The sequence below is a fragment of the Scyliorhinus torazame genome, chromosome 3 (assembly GCF_047496885.1).
Source record: "Scyliorhinus torazame isolate Kashiwa2021f chromosome 3, sScyTor2.1, whole genome shotgun sequence".
NCBI classification, from domain to species: domain Eukaryota; kingdom Metazoa; phylum Chordata; class Chondrichthyes; order Carcharhiniformes; family Scyliorhinidae; genus Scyliorhinus; species Scyliorhinus torazame.
In genome coordinates this window covers 187,102,203-187,124,335 of record NC_092709.1, presented here as the reverse complement: position 1 = coordinate 187,124,335, position 22,133 = coordinate 187,102,203, and the positions used below count along the sequence as shown (strand labels likewise).

The 22,133-nt window shown below is 46.1% G+C and overlaps 1 protein-coding gene across 4 annotated transcripts in view; it reads left to right on the top strand.

Annotated features, from left to right (window-relative positions):
- The window catches only part of pds5a (PDS5 cohesin associated factor A), a 326,590-nt gene that overhangs the window by 233,281 nt on the left and 71,176 nt on the right, over positions 1-22,133 (top strand). For all 4 annotated transcript variants that reach the window (XM_072496600.1, XM_072496598.1, XM_072496601.1 and 1 more), the window contains exons 22-25: positions 9,130-9,198; positions 9,431-9,567; positions 17,953-18,076; positions 20,646-20,850. In XM_072496600.1, the coding sequence (XP_072352701.1) occupies positions 9,130-9,198; positions 9,431-9,567; positions 17,953-18,076; positions 20,646-20,850 (535 nt within the window). The remainder of the gene's footprint in view (positions 1-9,129; positions 9,199-9,430; positions 9,568-17,952; positions 18,077-20,645; positions 20,851-22,133) is intronic.

The window sequence follows — 22,133 nt, the reverse complement described above, 5'->3', positions numbered from 1 at the left end:
TCACCCTTACACACACACACCCTCATCCGCCAACAGTCCCATATCTAATCTCCAGAGTGGGTGCCGTTCCTTTTCCTCTCCTACTACCAGATCTACCCAATGTGGGGCATGGTCCGAGATGGCTATGGCCGAATACTCCGTCCCTGTCACCTTCGGGATCAGTGCCCTTCCCAGGACAAAGACATTTATCCGAGAATACACCTTGTGGACATGGGAGAAGAAGGAAAACTCCCTACTCCTGGTGAATCTCCAGGGGTCTACTCCTCCCATCTGCTCCATGAAGTCCTTAAGCACCTTGGCCGCTGCCGGCCTCCTCCGGTCCTAGACCGGTCCAGCCCTGGATCCTGCACTGTGTTGAAATCTCCCCCCATTACCAACTTTCCCGCCTCCAGGTCCGGGATACGCCCCAGCATATGCTTCATGAAGTTTGCATCATCCCAGTTCGGGGCATATACGTTCACCAGAACCACCACTTCCCCTTGTAATCTGCCACTCACCATCACGTATCTACCCCCACTGTCCGCTACTATGGTCCTCGCCTCAAACACTACCCGTTTCCCCACTAATATAGCCACCCCTCTATTTTTCGCATCCAAGCCCAAATGAAATACCTGTCCCACCCATCCTTTAGGTAATCTGACCTGATCCGCCAGTTTCAGTTGCGTCTCCTGTAGCATGACCACATCTGCCTTTAATTTCTTTAGGTGCGCGAGTACCCTTGCCCTCTTAATCGGCCCATTCAGCCCTCTCACATTCCACGTGATCAACCGGGTTGGGGGGCTCTTTACCCCCCCCCCCCCCCAAATGTCGACTAGCCATCCCCTTTTTTCGACCAGCTCCTCACCCGGTTCCCACGCTCCCGTTTGTCCCCCCGACGGTGTCCTCCCGTCCCGACCACCCCGCCCCATAACAGCTCCCCCTTTCCCTTAGCAGCTGCAACCCAGTTAACCCCCCCCTCCGCTAGATCCCTTTCTAGCATAATTGCTCCCCCATATTACTCCCAGAAGTCAGCAAACTCTGGCTGACCTCGGCTTCCCCCGTTTATCCTTGGCCCCCCATTGTGTAAGGCCCCCTCCTTCCTGTGCTCCCTTTCCCGCCGCAATTACCATAACGCGGGAACAAAGCCCGCGTTTCCCACTTGGCCCCGCCCCTAATGGCGCAGCTCCCTCTCTCCTTCCCCACCGACGCCCACAGTTCACCATACCCCCCCAAACAAGGGGAATAGAGAAAATTCCTTCCCCCTTCCCCGTCCCATACAATCCCCCCACTACTTTATTACAGAAAACCTTTTCTCTCTTCAGTCTAGTCCAACTTCTCCTCTACAATAAATGTCCACGCCTCTTCTGCTGTCTCGAAGTAGTGATGTTTCCCTTGGTGTGTAACCCACAGTCTCGCTGGCTGCAGCATTCCAAATTTAACTTTCTTTCTATGTAGCACCGCCTTGGCCCGATTGAAACTCGCCCTCCTTCTCGCCACCTCCGCACTCCAATCCTGGTACACGCGGATCACCGCATTCTCCCACCTGCAGCTCCGTGTCTTTTTCGCCCATCTCAGGACCATCTCCCTGTCCTTATAGCGGTGAAACCTCACCACTATGGCTCGAGGTATTTCTCCTGCCTTTGGTCTTCGCGCAAGGACTCGATATGCTCCCTTCACTTCCAAAGGGCCCGTCGGGGCCTCCGGTCCCATTAACGAGTGAAGCAATGTGCTCACATATGCCCTGACGTCCGCCCCCTCTGCACCTTCGGGAAGACCCAAAACTCTTAAGTTCTTCCTCCTCGAGTTATTCTCCAGGGCTTCCAGCCTCTCTCCACACCTTTTATGCAGTGCCTCGTGCGTCTCTGTCTTCACCACAAGGCCCTGTATTTCATCCTCATTCTCAGCAGCCTTTGCCTTCACATCACGAAGCTCCAACTCCTGGGTCTTCTGTGCCTCCTTTAGCCCTTCAATCACTTGTAGCATTGGGGCCAACACCTCCTTCTTCAGCTCATCCACACAGCGCCGCAGGAACTCTTGCTGTTCCGGGCCCCACACCGAACGGCCTCCTTCCGCCGCCATCTTGCTTCGTGCTTCCCTTCCTTGCCGCTGCTCCTGAGGATCCTCTGCAATCCAGCCACTACTCTCTTTCTCCATATATATCCGGGGGGGATTCCCTTCTATTTCACCGCACAATGGTTTTAGCTGTCAAAAATTGCCGTTGGGGCTCCTAATAAGAGCCCAAAAGTCCTTTCCAACGGGAGGTGCCGAAACGTGCGACTCAGCTGGTCATCGCCGCACCCGGAAGTCTTCTTGGCCTCAAATGACACCCGCTTTCCCACCAGTATTGCCAACCCTCTATTCTTCGCATCCAGCCCTGAATGGAACACCTGTTCAACCCATCCCTTCCTTAACCTGACCTGATCTGCCACCTTCAGATGTGTCTCCTGAAGCATGGCCACGTCTGCCTTCAGTCCCTTTAGGTGCGCGAACACTCGGGCCCTCTTAACCAGCCCATTTAGGCCTCTCTCATTCCACGTGATCAGCCGGATTGGGGGGTTACCCACCCCCCCCTCCCCCGCCGACTAGCCATCTCCTATCTTAGGCCAGTCCCGTGCTCGCGCCTACCACTCCCTCCAGTCCCCCAGCCGGGGAACCCCCGCCCCGACCACCTCTTCCATTTTCAGTTCCCCCTCGGACAGTGCAGCAGCAACCCTAGAATCTCCCCCCCTCCCCCGTTAGATCCATATCTAGCACTTTTGCTCCCCCCATATTACTTCTGTGAGTCAGCTGACCTCTGCTGACCCCGGCTTCCCATTGATCTCCCCGTGTGGGAGTCTCTCCTCCTTACCTTCCTCCATCCCCCCCCCCCCCCCCCCTTTTTGGCGCGGGAAAAAAGCCCGTGCTTTCCTGAACCAGCCCCGCCCCTGTGGCGCAGCTCCTGTTGCCGCCATCATCCCAGTTCCCTCATCCCTGAGTCTCACCTCCCTCCAGGACCGATGCCCACATTCCCCATCATCATCATTTTGTCTACAGACAGGAAAAAAGGAAATTTTAGGAATTTTAACCAGAACTCTACCCACATCCCCATCCATCATCCCACCCACAAAATATTCTTTACCCATATTTACAACCCCATATACAACCACATCCCCTCAGTTCGAGTTCAGTTTTTCCGTCTGTATAAAGGCCCAAGCCTCTTCTGGCGTTTCAAAATAATGGTGTCTGTCCTGATAAGTGACCCACAGTCGCGCAGGCTGCAGCATGCCGAACCTGACTCTTTTTCTATGCAGTACCGCCTTGGCCCGGTTGAAGCCAGCTCTCCTCTTTGCCACCTCCGCGCTCCAATCCTGGTATACTCGGATCACCGCATTCTCCCATCTGCTGCTCCGCACCTTCTTGGCCCAACTCAGCACACTTTCTTTATCCACGAAGCGATGGAACCTTGCCACTATCGCCCTTGGCGGCTCATCTGCCTTGGGTCTCCTCGCCAGGACCCGGTGAGCCCCTTCCAGCTCCAGGGGGGTCGGAGAGGCCTCCGCACCTATCAGCGAATGGAGCATCGTGCTCACGTACGCCCCAGCATCAGCTCCCTCCACTCCTTCGGGAAGACCCAGAATCCGGAGGTTCTTCCTCCTCGACCTGTTCTCCAGGACCTCAATTCTCTCGGCCCACCTCCTGTGCACCGCCTCGTGCGCCTCCATTTTTACCGCCAGGCCCTGGATATCGTCCTCGTTAGTGTTCACCTTATCGTTCACCTCACGAAGCTCCACCGTCTGGGTCTCCTTCAGCCCCTCGATCGCCAACAGCATCGACGCCAGCACCTCCCTTTTCAGCACCTCCACACATCTAATGAAGAACTCCTGCTGGTCTGGCCCCCACTCTGCTTGCACTCTGCCATCTTGCCTTCTCCCCGTTTTGTTCTCTGCTCCATGGCCTCTTTCCTCGTTGCTCCACTGCTGCTCCCTGCCATATTTTGTGTGGGGGGGGACCTCACTGCTCCTTCCCACACGGGATCAGTCAGAAAAAAACTCCGTTGGAGCTCCTCTGGGGAGCCCGAAAGTCCGTTTTCGCGGGAGCTACCGAAACGCGCGGCTTAGCTCCGCATCACCGCAACCGGAAGTCAGTTGATTGAGGAGAACTTTACAGTGCAGGAAACAAAAGGATATCCTGGAGGATCAAGGACAGAATCTGTGTGTTTTACAGTGAAACAATAAGGGTGCCATTAAATTACTGATGTATTCTACAGGCCACCAACTAGTTGGAAAGATATAGAGGACCAAATTTGCTTGAAAATAGAAAGATGTAAAAACGGCAGAGGAATAGTAGGAAGTGGTGATTTGGGATCAAAAAATTAAACCTACACGCATGGAGGCAAAGCACATGGTATTGAAACTAAATAAGTACTTTGCACTGTCTTTACCAAGGAAGCTATGCTACCAAAGTCATGATGAAAAAAGAGAGTTGAGATAATGGATGGACTAAAAATGGCTGTACTTAAAAAATGATTAGTCATCAAGACCGGATGGGATGCACCTGAAAACACTGAGGGGAGTAAGGGTGGAAATTGAAATGATGCAGCTAATAATCTTCCGTGTTTCTTTAGTGCTCTGTAAACCCAGCAAATACCAGTTCAACCGCTGTGTTGAGAAAACGTTTAGCAATGATACCCTGGAACAAAATCAACAGTCGCAGGACACGTGTAAATTAATTAAAGTCAGCATAGACTGGTTTCAGCCAAATTAACTTGATTTTGATGAGGTAACAGTTGTTTGATGAGGGTTAATGGACTTCCAAAAGTGTCGTTATGATAGGCAAAATTGAAACTCATGGAATAATTCACTGGCTGGAAAAGTGGTAGAGACAGGAACCCTCTCAACATTTAAGGAGCGCCTAGATGAGCACTTAAAACGCCACAGTATACAAGGCTGCAGATCAAGTGCTGGAAAATGGCATTATCATGGGTAGGTTCTTGATGGTCGGTGCAGACATGAAGGGCCTCTTTCTGTGCTGCAAAGCTGTATATGACTCTAAAAGGAACAGTGAATCAAAAGCAGAGTAAGGAAGAGTGGCAGGTGGGCAGATTAATAGGATAGTGAAAAAGGCATATCATAGAATTTACAGTGCAGAAGGAGGCCATTTGGCCCATCGAGTCGGCACTGGCTCTTAGGAAAGAGCACCCCACACCTCCACCCTATCCCCATAACCCAGCAACCCCACCTAACCTTTTTTGGACACTAAGGGTAATTTATCATGGCCAATCCACCTAACCTGCACATCTTTGGACTGTGGGAGGAAACCGGAGCACCCGGAGGAAAACCACGCACACAGGGAGAAAGTGTAGACTCCACACAGACAGTGATCCAAGCTGGGAATCGAACCTAAGCAATTGTGCTAACCACTGTGCTACCGTGCTGCCCTATGGGACACTTGCCTTTATCAATCGAGGCATAGATTACAAAATCAGGGAGGTCATGTTGGAGTTGTAATAAACTCTGGTGAGGCTACAGCTGGAGTAGTGTGCAATTATGGTCACTTTTTCGGAAGGATGTGATTGCACTGAAGCGGGTGCAGAGGAGATTCACTGGCATGTTGCCTGGGATGGAGCATTTTAAGTTATGAAGAGAGGTGAGATGGGCTAAGGTTGTTTTCGTTGGAGCAGAGAAGACTGAGAGGGTGACCTAATTGAGGTGCACAAGATTATGAGGGGCATAGATAGGGATCAGCTGTTCCCCTTAGTTAAAGGGTCATTCATGAGGGGAGACAGGTTCAGGGTGAGGGGCAGGTGGTTTAAGGGGGATGTGAGGAAAAGCTTTTTTAACCAGAGAGTGGTGATGGTCTGGAATGCACTGCCTGAGAGGATGGTTATAGGTGGGTTGCCTCGCATCCTTTAAAAAATACCTGGCAGAGCACTTGGCATGTCATAACGTTCAAGACTATGGGCCAAGTGATGGCAAATGGGATTAGATAGGCAGGTCAGTTATTTTTCATGTGTCGGTGCAGACTCAACAAGCCAATGGGTCTCTTCACTATATTTTAGTGTGACTGGTAAAGAACGATCATTTATTGGTCAGCCCGCTGGGCGAGCACAACCTCAGAGAAGGGTCTCCGGAGCTGACTCTACCCAATTGAGAAATGAAGTGATATTTATTAATTTAGGTCACGTAATCAAAGGCATTATTTACATTAAAACATTGTCTGGTTCAAACATTGCATTAAACAAGCTACAGGTGTTCGCCCAGGACAAATGAGTATTTCTGCCCTTGTCTTTCTGTGGCTCTTTCCCTAATCTCTTGTTAGCACTGTTGGATGTGTCTGCATCTTTAGGACTTAGAAAACCAAGTTACATTGGAAAATCTCCTTTAATAGACTATAATTATTGATTGCCCTAATAAATAATTCACTTCAACCCTCTCCATTCGGCCCCCTCTTACACAGTGCCTGGGTAAGATCTGGAATACACTTTCTGAATGGGTGAAAGAGGCATATCCAATCGTGACTTTTGTTACGAGATCTGACTTTTTGTTGATCTCCAGTCCTCACAGACCTTGAGACTGGGAGCAGCACATGCGCAATCCGGCATTTTGAAGTTCTCTGGGCAAGAACACGAGACCAGTGCACGCACGTATAAAGGAAACAGCACAAAAAAAAAGATCCTGATCATGTGATCCAGAAACTGGGCTCTATAATGAAGACGATTCCCAGGCAGAGGACAGGGTGTGGTCCCAAAATACGAGCCTCAGGCAGGGTAGGGGACAGGGAGACTTGCCAGTTAAAAAGAAAGGGGAGCAGATAAAGAGCTCCTCGCAGAAACAGGACTGTAGCTGGCAGACTTTCAATGAGGGCTCGGGAGAAGCTCTCGCTTCTAAGAAGGCAGCAGGCGGTTGGTGACTCTGTGCTCGGGGCAGTTAAAACAAAGGTAACCCTTTAAAGCATAGTGTTCTCTGCGCAGCCAAAGGGGTGAAGCTCTCTTGTGAGTTGGTACTGGAGTGCAGAGTCGGGAATTCAGGGGAACTAAATCTTGGTAGACTAGATTTGATTGCCTGCAGGGTGGACTGTTATTGAGGCCATCCGAGTTCGAGCAACATTTGAAGGTCCTCAAAGGTGAAGACTGGAATTCCTTGTGAGAGAGTCGAGGGTTACATAGAGATTGGTTCACTCAGTGTTTGTTGACGCCTGAGTGGGTTGCTGAGAAATCATGGGATCTGTCTTGGTTGCATTGCTATTTAATCTGCAATCTGGGTGATTGACCTCACTTTGTCTGTTAATTCACATTTACTTCATTAACGCCGAATGTCCGAGTATAAGCTAGACATTGCAAGTTGTTTTATCTTTCTGACCTTGTGTTGTAAAGTTCACCATGTAAGCTTGTGGCTTTATTCTCTTAAATCTCAAACTTGGTCTACTTTAAACAAAAGTTATTGGTCCCTAAGCAGATTGTGCAGATCATTTGGAGAGTTTGATCAGGATAATATTTTCAAAAGGAAATTGGATAAGCACTTGAAAGTAAAAGAAATGAGGGCTATGGAGGAACAATGGGAGAGTGGGACACGTGAACTGTTCTTGCAAATCGCTGGCATGGGCTTGACAGGCAGAATAACATCCTGTGCTGTAACCCTTCTATACTGACTGACTGGGTGGAGTTTGCACGGGTTTCCTCCGGGTGCTCCGGTTTCCTCCCGCAGTCCAAAGACGTGCAGGTTAGATGGATTAGCCATGCTCAAATTGCCCCTTTGTGTTCAAAGGTTAGTTGGGATTCGGGGAACTGGGCGAGGGGTTGTGCCCAGGCTGAGTGCTCTTTCGGAGAGTCGGTGCAGACTCGACGGGCCGAATGACCTCCTGCACTGTAGGGATTCTATGATATGATCTTCTGAACCAAAAGGATGCACTCAATCTTGGACACACATGCTACAATCTCTTGCTTATAGAAAAATTTCTCGAATCATAGTATCCTTACAGTGCAGAAGGAGGCCAGACGACAAATCAAGTGAGCCGACCTTTCAAAAGATCACCATATCTTGGCCCAATTCCCCATCCTATTCCTGTAACCCCTACCCAACCTTTGGATACAAGGGGCAATTTAGCATGGCCAATCCGCCTAACCTGCACATGTTAGGACTGTGGGAGGAAACTGGAGCACCCGGAGGAAACCCACGCAGACACGGGGAGGATGCAAACGCCACACAGTCACCCGAGGTTGAAATCAAGCCTGGTGCTGTGAGGCAACAGTGCTAACCACTACGCCACCCCATAGATTTGAACCCTTTCATTTGGAGCAAATGATCAAACGTAGCTGTTTGTTCTTACTATATTCTATTTATTTCTTTGTTTTCAAATTTTGATGCTGCTTGTTATGCTACCAATCTATCTCAACAAAAAAGCTTCTGAACCTCTTCTGACTGATCTCATTCATGGTAGCTGTTGGGGGATATTTGACTTTTGTGTTCCTATTTTTTTTTTTAATTATAAACTTAGAGTACCCAATTCATTTTTTCCAATTAAGGGGCAATTTAGCGTGTTCAATTCACCCACCTTGCACATCTTTGGGTTGTAGGGGCGAAACCCACGCAAACACGGGGAGAATGTGCAAACTCCACACGGACAGTGACCCAGAGCTGGGATCGAACCTGGGACCTCGGCACCGTGAGACAGCAGTGCTACCACTACGCCACTGTGCTGCCCTTACCTTTGTGTTCCTGAGAGAAAATCGGTTTGGGGCCCTACTACTGGTTACCTGAGCTATACTTTGTGCTGCAGAAATGTGTGTGTGTGACTATTTGATGAGAACAAGATTCGGCCCAATTGTAATGATACGCATGATCTTGACCAACAACTTTATAATGGCCACTTGGGTATGAGATGACACTTGGAAACATACCACACCGTAAATTAGCATCTTTTTATGTGCATGTTATTGTGTAATTGCTTTTTTGGGACAACTTGTAATTAATGCAATTACTTGTAATTATCTTTTAAAATTTGATTGGCAAAAGTTGCAGAGTAATATAACCAGTCTCTTTCAGGGATGTGAATATAAATAATGCTTGATGTTCATACCACCAGCTGACACTGTGCCTTATTTATTGAAAATATATTTTCTCTAAATTTCTATTCCTTTATGTACAAATAATTGCTGATATTTAATTTATCTAGTTCCCTGGAGGGAAAAATGGTAAATTGTGGACGCCAAATGAAGAAGTCTCCCCAGAAGTTTTTGCTAAGGTACTGTAGGCTGAGGTGATAAATTATAGCCATTACTAGTTATCGCAATTGGAAAATCCAATATTGTCAACATATGCATGTCTGTATATGCGTAACAATAAGAACATTAGTCAGAAAATACTATTTTCTACATTGATCAGTTTTGATCACAAAACAAAAAGATCTATTTTTGAAAAATTGAAGAAAAAAATCTGTGTATATGTAATGCAGTCATTTCAACCTTTTTCATTAGGTTCAGGCCATCAAGCTATTGGTACGGTGGTTGTTAGGGATGAAGAACAACCAATCCAAATCTGCGAATTCCACACTTCGGCTGCTATCAGCTATGCTGGTCAGTGAAGGTGACTTAACGGAACAGAAAAAGATAAGGTAACTTTTCTGAGATTATTTTCAATTTTCCCCTTGCACAAAATCATGAACTTTGTAGTAATGGAATATAATTGAGTTGTATGATTCACTCGACATAGTTAAACTGAAGGAAGACTATAGTACATGAACAGCAATTTGTACTTGGCACCTTAAACATCATGAGTCCTAAAGCTCTGCACAGAAGTGTTATAAAGTAAAACTTGACACGTAAAGGAGGAAATAGCTGTAGAGAAGTGGAAAGGTTTAGAAAGGGAATTCCAGAACTTCGGGCCGAGGCAGCTGAACGCATGACCACCAATCTTGGAGCAGTTAAAATCAGGGATACCCAAGAGGCCAGAGCTATATAACCACAGATATTCCAATGGGTTGAGGGGGCGGGGGATCTTGTGGGCTGGAAAAGATTACAGAGGTGGGGAAGGGACATGGAGGAATTTGAAAACTAGGATGAGAATTTTAAAGTGCAGCTTTGCTTGACTGGAAGTCAAAATATGGGTTAGCTTTCACTGAGGTGATGGGTGAATAAGATTCTGTTGCCCGTACCACGTTCTAGACAATCTCAATTTTACAGGCAGTGACAAATGGGGACACAGCTACGAGTGCATTGGAAATTCAAGTCTAGAGAGAACAAAGGCATGCATGAGGGTTTCACCAGCAGATGAGCTGAGGCAGTCAGACGATGTTCTAGAGGTAGAAATAGGGCCTCAGTAAGGGACAATTTAGCTTTGTCACAGTCAAATAGCATATAATTAAACAAAGGATAGCAGGATTTTTCTTTGTTCAACCTCCGCACACAAATAGCATACCGAGTTCTGTCTCATCACCAACTACACAACAGGACTTACTCGTGTATTAAGTTCTGACTTCTCTGTCAAAGGGCATAGTTATCTTCTATTTATATAAATGAAGAGCAAAGGTACTATAAGTAAATCATGATCAATTGCCAAATTGCGTGTGTAATTTTGAAAATAAGTTCATTGTTTTGTATGATCATTAGTGTAAAATCACAATGTGATGCTGCAAGTTATTCATATTTGGTTTTTTTTTTTTAGTTGAGATTTCAATCATTTATTCACAAGAATTTTTATTAATGTAGTGCCTTCAATATAATAAAACATTCCAAGGTGCTCAACAGGAATGTTACCAAAACATCTAAGGATGGAAGGTTGATACGGAAGGTAACCAAAGGAAGAGGTTTCAAGGGGGGTGGTGAAACGCTTAGGACTTAATAAAGATGCAAAGTGTTATGATTCCAGTTAATGTTATAACTGGACGGGAAAATCCCAGAGTGGAATCCCAGCTCAAAAGATCTATTACTTTCTTTAAATAAAATATGGAATTAACACTTTCACGGTGTGTTCTTGCACGCGCCTCAAAACTTTGAACTTGAGTTCAAGCTAATCTCCATTTTCTGTAGGTGATGCATCAATGTGGATCATTCCATTTCAAAGCTATACACGAGTTGCATTTTAAATAGGTTTTCTTTATCCCTCCCATTCACTTGGATACAGGGGAGATCAAATGCAGACTGGATGATTGCTTTGCAGAACACTTCTGCTCATTCCACAAACCCGGACCTTCCAGTTGCTTGCCATTTCGCTTCACCATCTTGCTCTCATGCTCACGTTTCTGTCCTCTACATTCGGCCATGTTTCAGTGAAGCCCAAAACAAGCTGGAGGAACAGCACCTATTCATGTTAGACATTTTACAGCATTCTGGACTCAACATTGTGTTCAACAACTTCAGATCATGAATTCTGTCCTCCATTTTCTGTCCTCAACTTCATACATGGTTCAAATAAAACTCGACAGAAGCTCCAGGCATTGCAACTTTGGTCAGGCACTTGGCAGCCTTGCAGACTTCATGTTTAGATCAAGGCTCTACATTTGAGTCCTTTTGGTTCAACCCAAGCTATTTTTCACTGAACAAGTTTTGGTGAGTAATTATTGCTTTGTGACATGGTTGTTGATATGTTAAATTACTTAGCTGCTGATATGAGGTGGTTGAAAGGCAATAATTGACTGGGTTAGATTTTCCTGCCTTTTGTAGATATGATATTACATGGCCAATGTTTAACATCTTCAGGTATATGCCAGTTTTATAAGGGTTGAAATAGTTTAGCTGGTGAACAGTTCTTCACTAATAAAGCAGTGATGTTGTCAGGGAACATAGCCCTTGCTGTGTCAGCTAAGTTTCAGTGTCACATGGTGTGAACTAAATTGTCTAGACACTAGCATTTATGCTAATGGCAACTTCAAATGGCAACTGAGCAGTTCTGTTAGCTGAACATATTCGCAAACACTTCAGCCTTTTCTTATTACACTTGTGCTGTGCTTTTCCATGGTTGGAGACTAGAATATTCACAAAGCTTCATCTTGCCATAATTGTTCACTACCACTCAATTAGATGTTGGAAGGCTGCTGAATTGGTGACATGCTAGTTCTGCCTGTAGTCTGGAAATCATAATTAATACTGTATTACAATAGGTAATCCCGACTTATAATTTTAATGAGGCAGGTGTGCCCTTGGTCTCCTCTTATTTTGTTGGCGATTGAGCCTTTGGCCATCGCATTGAGGAATTCGGGAGACTTTACGAGTCTGGTGGGTAGGGTTAAGGCTGACTTACTGAGGTAGAATAGCCTACCTCTGTCTTTGGTTGGCTGAGTGCAGGCTGTGAAGATGAACATTCTGCCTCTGTTTCTGTTCGTATTCCAATGCTTGCTGGTTTTTTTTGCCAAAAGTGTTTTTTGTGGGGTAGAGAGACTGGTTTATCCTTGATTTGAGTGGGTGAAGTTGCTGGGATTCAGCACGGTCTTGCAGAGAGATTGGCAATCTGAGGACTTGTCATTGCCGAGCATGATCTTCTATTATTGGGTGGCAAAAGAGGAGACGGTGTTGGGCTGGTCCGGGGACTGAATGGGCCGGTTAAAAAGTTGTGGGTGTTCGCGCACCTCAGGAGCTTGAAAGCGGGGGTTGTCTTTTTGCAGGAGACGCACCTCTGTGTGAAGGACCAGGTTAGGTTAAGGAAGGGGTGGGTCGGACAGGTTTTTCACTCGGGGTTTGATTTGAAATCAAGGGGTGTGGCGATTTTAATGAACAAAAAAATGGGATTTGTGAGTGCGAAGGAGGTGAGGGATCCAGGTGGGGGATATGTGATTGTGAGTGGGGTATTGGAAGGGGCACCGGTAGTGTTGGTAAATGTGTGTGCCCCAAATTGGGATGATGTGGGTTTTATGAGGGGGTTGCTGGCAGCAATCCCGGATTTGGACACGTACCAGTTGATCATGGGAGGAGATTTTAACTGTGTCCTGGAGCCGAGGGTGGATAGATCGAGCCCCAGGTCGATGGGTAGTGTACAAATGGCAAGGGAGCTGGGGGGGACGGGGTTTATGGAGAGGATGGGTATGGTGGATCCATGGTGCTTTCAGAACCCAGGGGGAAGGGAGTATTCCTCCTTTTCACACGTCTATAAGGTGTATTCGAGGATTGATTACTTTGTAGTGAGTCGGGAGATTTTGGTTGGGGTGGAGGGGGCAGAGTATGCAGGGATAGTTACCTCGGACCATGCACCCCACTGGCTGGACATTCGGTTCAGTACGGGACGAGAGCAGAGGCTGGGGTGGAGGTTTGACTCGGGGGTTGTTGGCGGATGGAGGTTTTTGTGATAAGGTGCGGTTGACGATTAGGGATTATGTAGAGGTCAATCAGAATGGGGAGGTGTCGGCGGGCATTTTTTGGGAAGCACTGAAGGTAGTAGTCCGGGGCGAAATTATCTCATTTACGGTTCGTGCGAATAAGGAAAGGAGGGCGGACATGACCGTCTAGTGAGCGAGATAGTGGAGGTGGACAGGGAATATTCGAGGGTACCCACCGTGGAGGGATTGCCGAGGAGGAAAAAGTTGCAGGGGCAATGTGACAGGCTGACAACAGGGAAGACGGTAGGGCAACTGCGTAGGGCAAGAGGGGTGCAATACGAGTATGGGGAGAAGGCGAGCCGCATGCTGGCGCACCAGCTGCGGAGGCAGGGTGCGTCCAGGGAAATATTGAAGATCGGGACTGGGGCTGGGGATGTGGTGTCAGAGCCAGGGAAGATAAATGAGGCATTTAGAGAGTATTACCAGGGACTTTGAGGCAGACCCAGGAGAAGAGGAGGGGGACATGGGGTGGTTTCTGGACGAGCTGCAATTTCCCCAGGCGGAGGAAGCAAAGAGGCAGGCCTTGGAGGAGCCCCTGGGACTGAGGGAGGTGCTGGATAGTATCAGGGGTATGAAGTCGGGAAAGGCCCCTGGGCCGGATGGGTACCCGGGAGAATTTTATAAGGAATTTGCGGCGGACCTGGCACCACATCTGTTGGGGGCGTTTATTGAAGCACTGGAGAAGGGGGAGTTGCTGGAGACGATGAAGCAGGCAGTAATCACACTAATCCCCAAAAAAGGGAAGGATCCGGTGGAATGTCGCTATTGAACACGGATGTGAAAGTATTGGCTAAGCTGTTGGCGGGAGGATGGAGGACTGTGTCCTGGGGGTGGTTGCAGAAGATCAAACAGGCTTCGTGAAGGGCAGGCAGCTCGCGAATACTATAAGACAGCTGTTGAATGTGGTGATGAATCCGTCGAGAGCTCTGATACCGGAGGTGGTGGTGTCCATGGACGCGAAGAAAGCATTTGATCGGGTGGAGTGGCGATACTTGTTCAAAGGCTTGGGTTTGGGCCGAGATTTGTGGCATGGGTTGCTGTATGTGGCGCCAAGAACGAGGGTGAGGACGAATGATATGAGCTCACAAAGCTTTGACTTACACAGGGGTACGAGGCAGGGGTGCCCGCTGTCTCCGCTGCTGTTTGCGCTGGCCAGAGAGCCATTGGCGATGGCTCTCACGGGGTCGGCAGAGTGGCAGGGGATAATGAGGGGACAGAGGGAGCATCGGGTGTCGCTCTACACCGATGACCTCTTGCTGTATGTTTCGGATTCGTTGGAGAGTATGGGAAGGATGATGGGCCTGTTGGGGAGGTTTGGAGGGTTCTCGGGATACAAGCTGAATGTAGGCAAAAGCGAGGTATTCCCGGTGAATGAGCTGGCACAGGAGGCTACTTTAGGGGGGGTGCCATTTACGGTAGCGAGGGATAGGTTTAGATACTTGGAGATTCAGGTAGCGAGGGACTGGACGGGGCTCCATAAGTGGAACTTAACGAAGCTGGTGGAGGAGGCCAGGGAGGGTCTTAAGAGGTGGGATACACTGCACTTAACGTTGGCGGGGAGGGTCCAAGTGGTGAAAATGAATATTCTGCCGAGGTTCTTGTTTATCTTTCAGGCTCTCCCGATCTTTGTACCAAAGGCCTTTTTCGGAAAGTGGACACAATCATCTCTGACTTTGTATGGTCGCGGAAGGTGCCGAGGGTGGGGAGGACCCTGCTACAGAGGCAGCAGGGGGGGTTGGAGTTGCCAAACTTGCTTCTTTATTATTGGGCGGCGAATGTGGACAGGGTGCGGCGGTGGTGGGAAGAAGAAGGGGCAGAGTGGTTAGGATCGAGGAGGAATCTTAAAAGGGGTCTAGTTTGAGGGCTATGGTGACGGCAGCATTGCCAATGGCTCCAAGTAGGTATTCAGGGAGCCCAGTGGTGCAGTTCACGGTGAAGATATGGAATCAACTGAGGAGGCATTTTAGGGTGGAAGGGATGTCAGTGCTAACACCGCTGCGTGAGAATCATGGGTTTGAGCCGAGGGGGGGGCGGGGTTGGATAGTGTATACTGGAGGTGGAGAGAAGTGGGGCTGGTCAAGGTGAGTTATTTGTATTTGGAGGAAGGGTTCGCCAGTCTGGAGGAGCTAAGGGAGAGGGTGGAGCTGCCGAAGGGTAGTGCGTTCAGGCATCTACAGGTTAGGGACTTTGCACGAAAGGTCTGGAAGGGGTTCTCTAGATTGCCGGGATACACCCTGCTGGAGCGACTGCTGCTTCCGGATGTGGAAGGGGAGGGAAGAATTGGGGATATATATAAGTGGCAGGGAGCGGGTGGTGAAGATCAAGGAGAAATGGGAAGCGGAGTTGGGAATGGAGATCAATTGGGGAGTATGGAGTGAGGCACTGCGAAGGGTAAACGGGACTCCTTTTGTGCAAGGATGAGCCTGATACAGTTTAAGGTGGTGCACAGGATGCATATGACTCGGGCGAGAATGAGTGGGTTCTTTCAGGGGGTAGCAGATGAGTGTGAGAGTTGTGGGCGGGGGCCAGCAAATCATGCGCACATGTTTTGAGGTTGTGAAAAATTGGGAAGATTCTGGGCGGGAGTGTTCGCAGTCTTAGCCAGGATAGTGGAGGAGGGAGTGGACTCGGACACTTTGATGGCGATATTTGGGGTTTCAGAGAAGCCGGAGCTCATGGAGAGGAGGAAGGCCGATGTCTTGGCCTTCACCTCTCTGATTGCACGGCGACGAATTTTGCTGGAGTGGCGGTCGGCATCACCACTGGGGGTAGCAGCATGGTTGGATGACCTGTCTGACTTCCTGCGGTTAGAGAAGATAAAGTATGAGTTAAGGGGCTCAGCAGAGGAGTTTGAGAAAAGGTGGGGGATGTTTGTGACCGCGTTTGAAGAGCTGTTCGTTGTGGGACGTGGGTGAAAAAGGAGAAAAATCTGTACAAACTGTATAGTTCATTGTTGGGAAGAATATTTCCCGGGGTGTTTACTTGTTGTAACCTACTTCGATACAAGTTTGAATAAAATGCGTTTCAAAAACAAAATCCACCTATGGTGCACATCAGGGTGACTGCGGGAGGAAACTGAAGCACCCAGCGGAAATCCACACAGACCCTGGGAAAGGGTGCAAGCTCCACACAGACAGTCACCCAAGGTCCGAATCGAACCCGGGTCTCTGGTGCTGTGAGACAGCAGTGCTAACCACTGTGCCAATGTGCTGGCCTACTCATATTAACAAATATCACAGCTATATTGAGGATAGACTCCGGACCCAAATGCGATGAAGAAGCAATAAAGCTGTTTGTGGCACTATTGGCTAAAGGAACTGGAAAGCTGGGAAACATTCTCACATCCATTTCATGCCATGTTATATTTACTGTCAAACCATGATGTGGGGATTCAGTTTCAACTAGAAGGATAGTATCTCCAACAGTTTAACACTGACATTGGCATGTAAGTATTAGCCTTGGGTATGTACTAGAATGATGGTTTAGAATGATTCTTGACATGACAATCTTCTGACTCCGAACTGAGTCAGACTGAGGTGGATGTCAAGTTGATGGATCCATGCTTCATTGACTATTTTTCAGATGTCTAAAATAACCTATAGTTTTAATTATTTTCTTCTTTCTGCCCCTACTGCTGAGCAGATCGTACCCCACACAGATGGAAATCTAGCGAATCCAGTGTTTGTACTTAGAGAAGATTTGGACTTCCACAGATAATAGTTCCTCCTTGAATTCTAATACAGCTTGGCTTATGGCTTGACCATCTCTAAGTGGAGATTGGCTAAGTTTGTGCAAATATGTGTTTGCTTTTATATTATAAACGACTTCACTGTCCTCGATAATAATTGCGCTTGAAGAATCTAGGCTTTCTCGACAGACTTATTATCTGTGTTCACTTCACAACCAGTGCACACAAAATTGTCTTCAGAAATTTGAGTTTCCTTTTTGCAGGAACTGCCCTTTGTCTAGGGTTGCTGGTACATGTGTGAACGTTTTTTTAAACGATGGGAGGAAATTGGCAATTTGGTTTGCTATGATTTTTCAAATAAAATGTTTCCTCCACAAAACACAGCTTTTTTTTTTAGAAGAAGCCAAGGTATTTGTTTCTTGAAGAGTGTCAAAATTGAATTGAGAGGTGCAGCACGGTGGCGCAGTGGTTAGCACTGCCGCCTCACGGCGCCGAGGTCCCAAGTTCGATCCCGGCTCTGGGTCACTGTCCGTGTGGAGTTTGCACATTCTCCCTGTGTTTGTGTGGGTTTCAGCCCCACAACCCAAAGATGTGCAGGGTAGGTGAATTGGCCGTGCTAAATTGCCTCTTATTGGGAAAAAATGAATTGGGTACTCTAAATTTATATATTTTTTTTAATTGAATTGAGGATCTATTATTTATAATGTATCAACAAGAATTCAATGGGAACATGATCTGAGAAACATAAACAGGAATTGAAAGACCTGATTTCCTCTTTGAAACATTCAGACATGGACCATGCACAAATGTCCATGTGTGTAGGAGATGTTTTATTTGAAAAATAAAGATTATCAAGTAAGTAATCCATTTTTCTAATTTACACTTTTTGATATTAATTTCTTGTATGTTGTCAATATTCCAGTTGAGAATCATTTTTATAATTTATAAATATTGTGCGTGGAACTTTGCCATGAATAGTTGACCTTGTTTTTCCTGTCTTGCAGTAAATCTGATATGTCTCGATTACGGTTGGCTGCAGGATGTGCCATACTAAAACTCGCACAAGAACCTTGTTATCATGAGATTATCACCCCAGAGCAGTTCCAGCTCTGTGCACTTGTTATTAATGTAAGTGCTAGGTTTTTTTTATTCCTTATATCGTGGTCCTGTGATTCAGTATACTGAAGATTTCTTTATGGGTTGCAATAAAGATCTCTAGCTAGAAAAGTCATCAGCCAAAAAGGTGTATAAGCTGAAGAAAAATAACTAGGGCAAATATGAACAATTCAATCTTACATCTTGAGCTTCATAGAATGATTTCTCTGATTGTATGAATAGATTTTTAATAGGTTTGGATCGCCCTTTTAAGAAATAATTAAAAGAATGTCCGCTCAGGAAGTCAGATTCAATTTTTCGAAAGATTTTGCTCTTTTAAAAAAGGGGTAAAGGAGTTGTTATCTCCAGAAGCATTTCTTTAGTGACAATCATGCAACAAATTGTTCCAAGGTCTTCAAAGGAGCGTTATAAAACCAAGTACGATACCAGGCCGCATGAGATATTAATTCAGATAATCAAAAACTTGGTCAAAGAGGTAGATTGGGCAGCACGGTAGCACAGTGGTTAGCACTGTAGATTCACAGCTCCAGGGTCCCAGGTTCAATTCCCGGCTTGGGTCACTTTGTGCGGAGTCTGCACGTTCACCTCGTGTCTGCATGGGTTTCCTCTGGGAGCTCCGGTTTCCTCCCACAGTCCAAAGACGTGCAGGTTAGGTGGATTGCCCATGCTAAATTGTCATTGGTGTCCAAAGAGGTTGGGTGGGGTTGCTGTGTTTCGGGTATGGGGCGGAACTGTGGGCTTAAGTGGGGTGCGCTTTCCAAGAGCTGGTGCATACTCGATGGGCCGAATGCCCTCCTTCTGCACTATAAATTCTATGTCTATGATTCTAAGGAGTGCCTTAATGGAGGGAGAGAGGCAGAGAGATATAAAGAGGATGTTTCAGTTAGGGTATAAGTAACTGAAGGCACGTTCCACCAATGGTAGAGCAAAATTGGGGATGCAAAAGCAGCTATAATTAGAGGAATGCAGATATCTTTGGAGGGTTGCAGAGTTGGAGGCGATTATGCAGATAAGGAGGGGTGAGTCCAATGAGGGATTTGAAAACCAGGATGAAAATTTTTAAATCAAGACATTGCTTAACCTGGAGCCAGTATAAGTCAGTGAACTCAGGAGATCGTGGAATAGGACTTATAGATTTACTGGTTTTAAGACATGGGCAGCAGAGGTTTAGATGACGTCAAGTCCACAGAGAATGGAATGTGGGAGGCTAGTCAGGAGTACATTAGAAAAGTCAAGTCTTGAGGCAATAAAGGCATAAAGAGGTTTTCAACAGCAGATGAGCTGAGACAGGAATTAAGTTAGATGATTTCGCAGAGATGAAAATAGATGGTCGGAGGAGAAACTCCTCGAGATCAAGTGTGACACCAAGATTGCAAATAGACTGCCTTAATCACAGACTTGCCAAGAAGAAATATGGTGTTTGGAGTGGAGACTGAAAACAATGACGAAAATCTTCCCAATATTTAATTGCAGGAAATTTCTGCTCATCCAGTACCAGTAGTCAGATAACTTAGCAACAGCCGAGGAGTCCCGAGAGGTGGTAGTGAGCTCGAGCTGCGTGTAGTCAGCGTACTAGTAAAAACTACACTCTTTGTTTTTGGATGCTATTACCAAGGGGTAACATGTAGAGTTGGAGGAGGGAGAAGGAAGAGATAACAATGGAACCATGTCAGGGCAGTTCCACCCAACTGGATGATAGTGGAGAGGCATGGAGGAGAATGGTATGACCAACCATGTCAAAGGCTGACAGATCGAGAAAGATGAGGAAGGAAAGTTTATCTTTGTCACAGTTATATGAATGGCATTTGTGACTTTGGTGAGAACTGTTTCTGTACTGTGATGGGGCTGAAACCTGATGGGAGGGATTCAGTCATGGAGTTTTTGGAAAGTTGTAACTGATTTGGCAGGCAAGAACACATTCAAGATTTTGGAGAGGATAGGGAGGCTCGAGATGGGATGGTGGGGTTGAGAGTTGTTTTTTTGAGGACTTATAACTATTTAATTATAAAATTGAAACTGCTGTGGAACTGTTCAGAAATTCGAGTTATTATAAGACTGGCAACTTTTTGCTTTGGATGTCATCCTGAAAAATGCAACTTTAACATAATTTTGATGGAATTAATTTTATTGTTATCAAACGCTATACTGAGAGGGAAGATAGTACTAGTAGCTGTGGCTCGGCAGTGTTCAAATCAAGGTCAGGAGTTTATTGCCAAAGCTATGCCTGATAAATGAAATTTAATATAAATCCCGTTTGCCCCATGAAGTTGCCTCAATATATTTTGGCCGACTGGTAGAATGCCCATAATTAATTGGGTTAATGATGCAAATATGCACTTGCTTGTACAGAATTTATTATTCTGCTTTGTTCACTAAGCAGGTGTAATGAAATTGACTTCCTTTTTGAAACTATCCAAAGATTAAGGGAACATCATATAGAAGTTTCAGTTGCTCGCATATTGCATAACTTGTGAAGATTTGCCATGCTTTATCCTGCATTTTATTAATCACAAAAATAGTGCTTTACACTGAAAATGTGTCCAGTACAATGTTTGCTTATTTTGTAATTTTGTTGTTGAAGGATGAGTGTTACCAGGTGAGGCAGATATTTGCTCTGAAACTCCACAAGGCCCTCGGGAAATTGCTGCTTCCATTGGAGTACATGGCAGTGTTTGCACTCTGTGCCAAGGACCCTGTGAAAGAGAGAAGAGCTCACGCCAGACAGTGTCTCCTTAAAAATATAAGTATCCGGAGGGAGTATATCAAACAGAACCCAATGGCTCATGGTTAGTATTGTCATTTTGCAGTGAGTAATCCTGAAAGATTTTCCACAAAATGTAGAACAATATATTAGACAGTTTTTTGGCACATCCAGCGATACATGTGCAATTTCAGATCCATTGACAGTTGTATTTTTAGCTGCCTAAGCATTAAGCCCTGGAAATCTACCTAAGCTTTCCACCTCTCTTATCACTCTCCTCCTTTAAGAAATTCTTCAAAACCTATCTCTGACTGAGCTTTTGGTCATCTCTCCTAATATCTCCTGCTGTACCTTGGTATCAAACTTTTAGAGCTCTCCTGTGAAGTGCCTTGGGATGTTTTACCACTTTGAAATATTATATGAATGCAAGACTGTCTTTGTTGTGCATGCTATTCCTGCAGCAGCATTTCCATTTGTCACAGACAGAATGTATGTGCTTTCTTATTATCTGTGATCAATGCATTTTATATGTGAGCTGTGAGTATATCCTTACCCTCTGAGTGATTATCCCAATTTAAATAATTCCAGCAGCAAGCTTTTGAAAGAGGTTTAAATTAAAGAACTGTTTTTATTAATCCACATTTGCCCAAGAGGTGTAAAAATGTGACTGCTCACTCACATGACTCTCGCATACTATCGCTAAAACTACATGCAGATGAAGGAAAAATAAATTGAGTTACAATGTATAATTGTCTCCCTCTCTTTCATGGCAGACCTGTAGTTTCTTAGATGACTTGATGCTTTTAGTTGGAGTGAAGGTCTTGTAAGCAGAGATATCTCAGTAAGCATGGCCTTTTCTCCTTCACTGACTCATGTTTGCCCCAGTTTCTTTACTTCCACACTCCAACTACCATAACAGCAAGTGGACATAACCTGATCTTTGCCTCTTGATCATCAGGCTGATTGAAATTCTCTCCTCCCTCTGCTTAGATTAAGTCTTTGGTCAATTTTACTGAATCCTTGTTGTGCTTGTCTAACTCTGGCTTCCCTCGTGACTGATTATTTTCTCCCCATTCCTTGCACCACAATCTTTTTGTCTACCTCGTAACATACATTATTTCTGAAACTCAAAATTAGTATTATGTCACTGAATTAAAAAGTAAACTTTCTTAGGCACCTGCACCTCTGGAAAATATATCTTGTGCTTAATTGCTTTGAGTACAAAAAATTGAGGGATGATCTGGGTAGCAAGGATTTGAAAGGAAAAAGACAATAATTTTATTGGGCAAGCTAATGGGGCTAAAGGTAGACAAGTCTCCTGGCCCTGATGGGATGCATCCCAGAGTGTTAAAAGAGATGGCTAGGGAA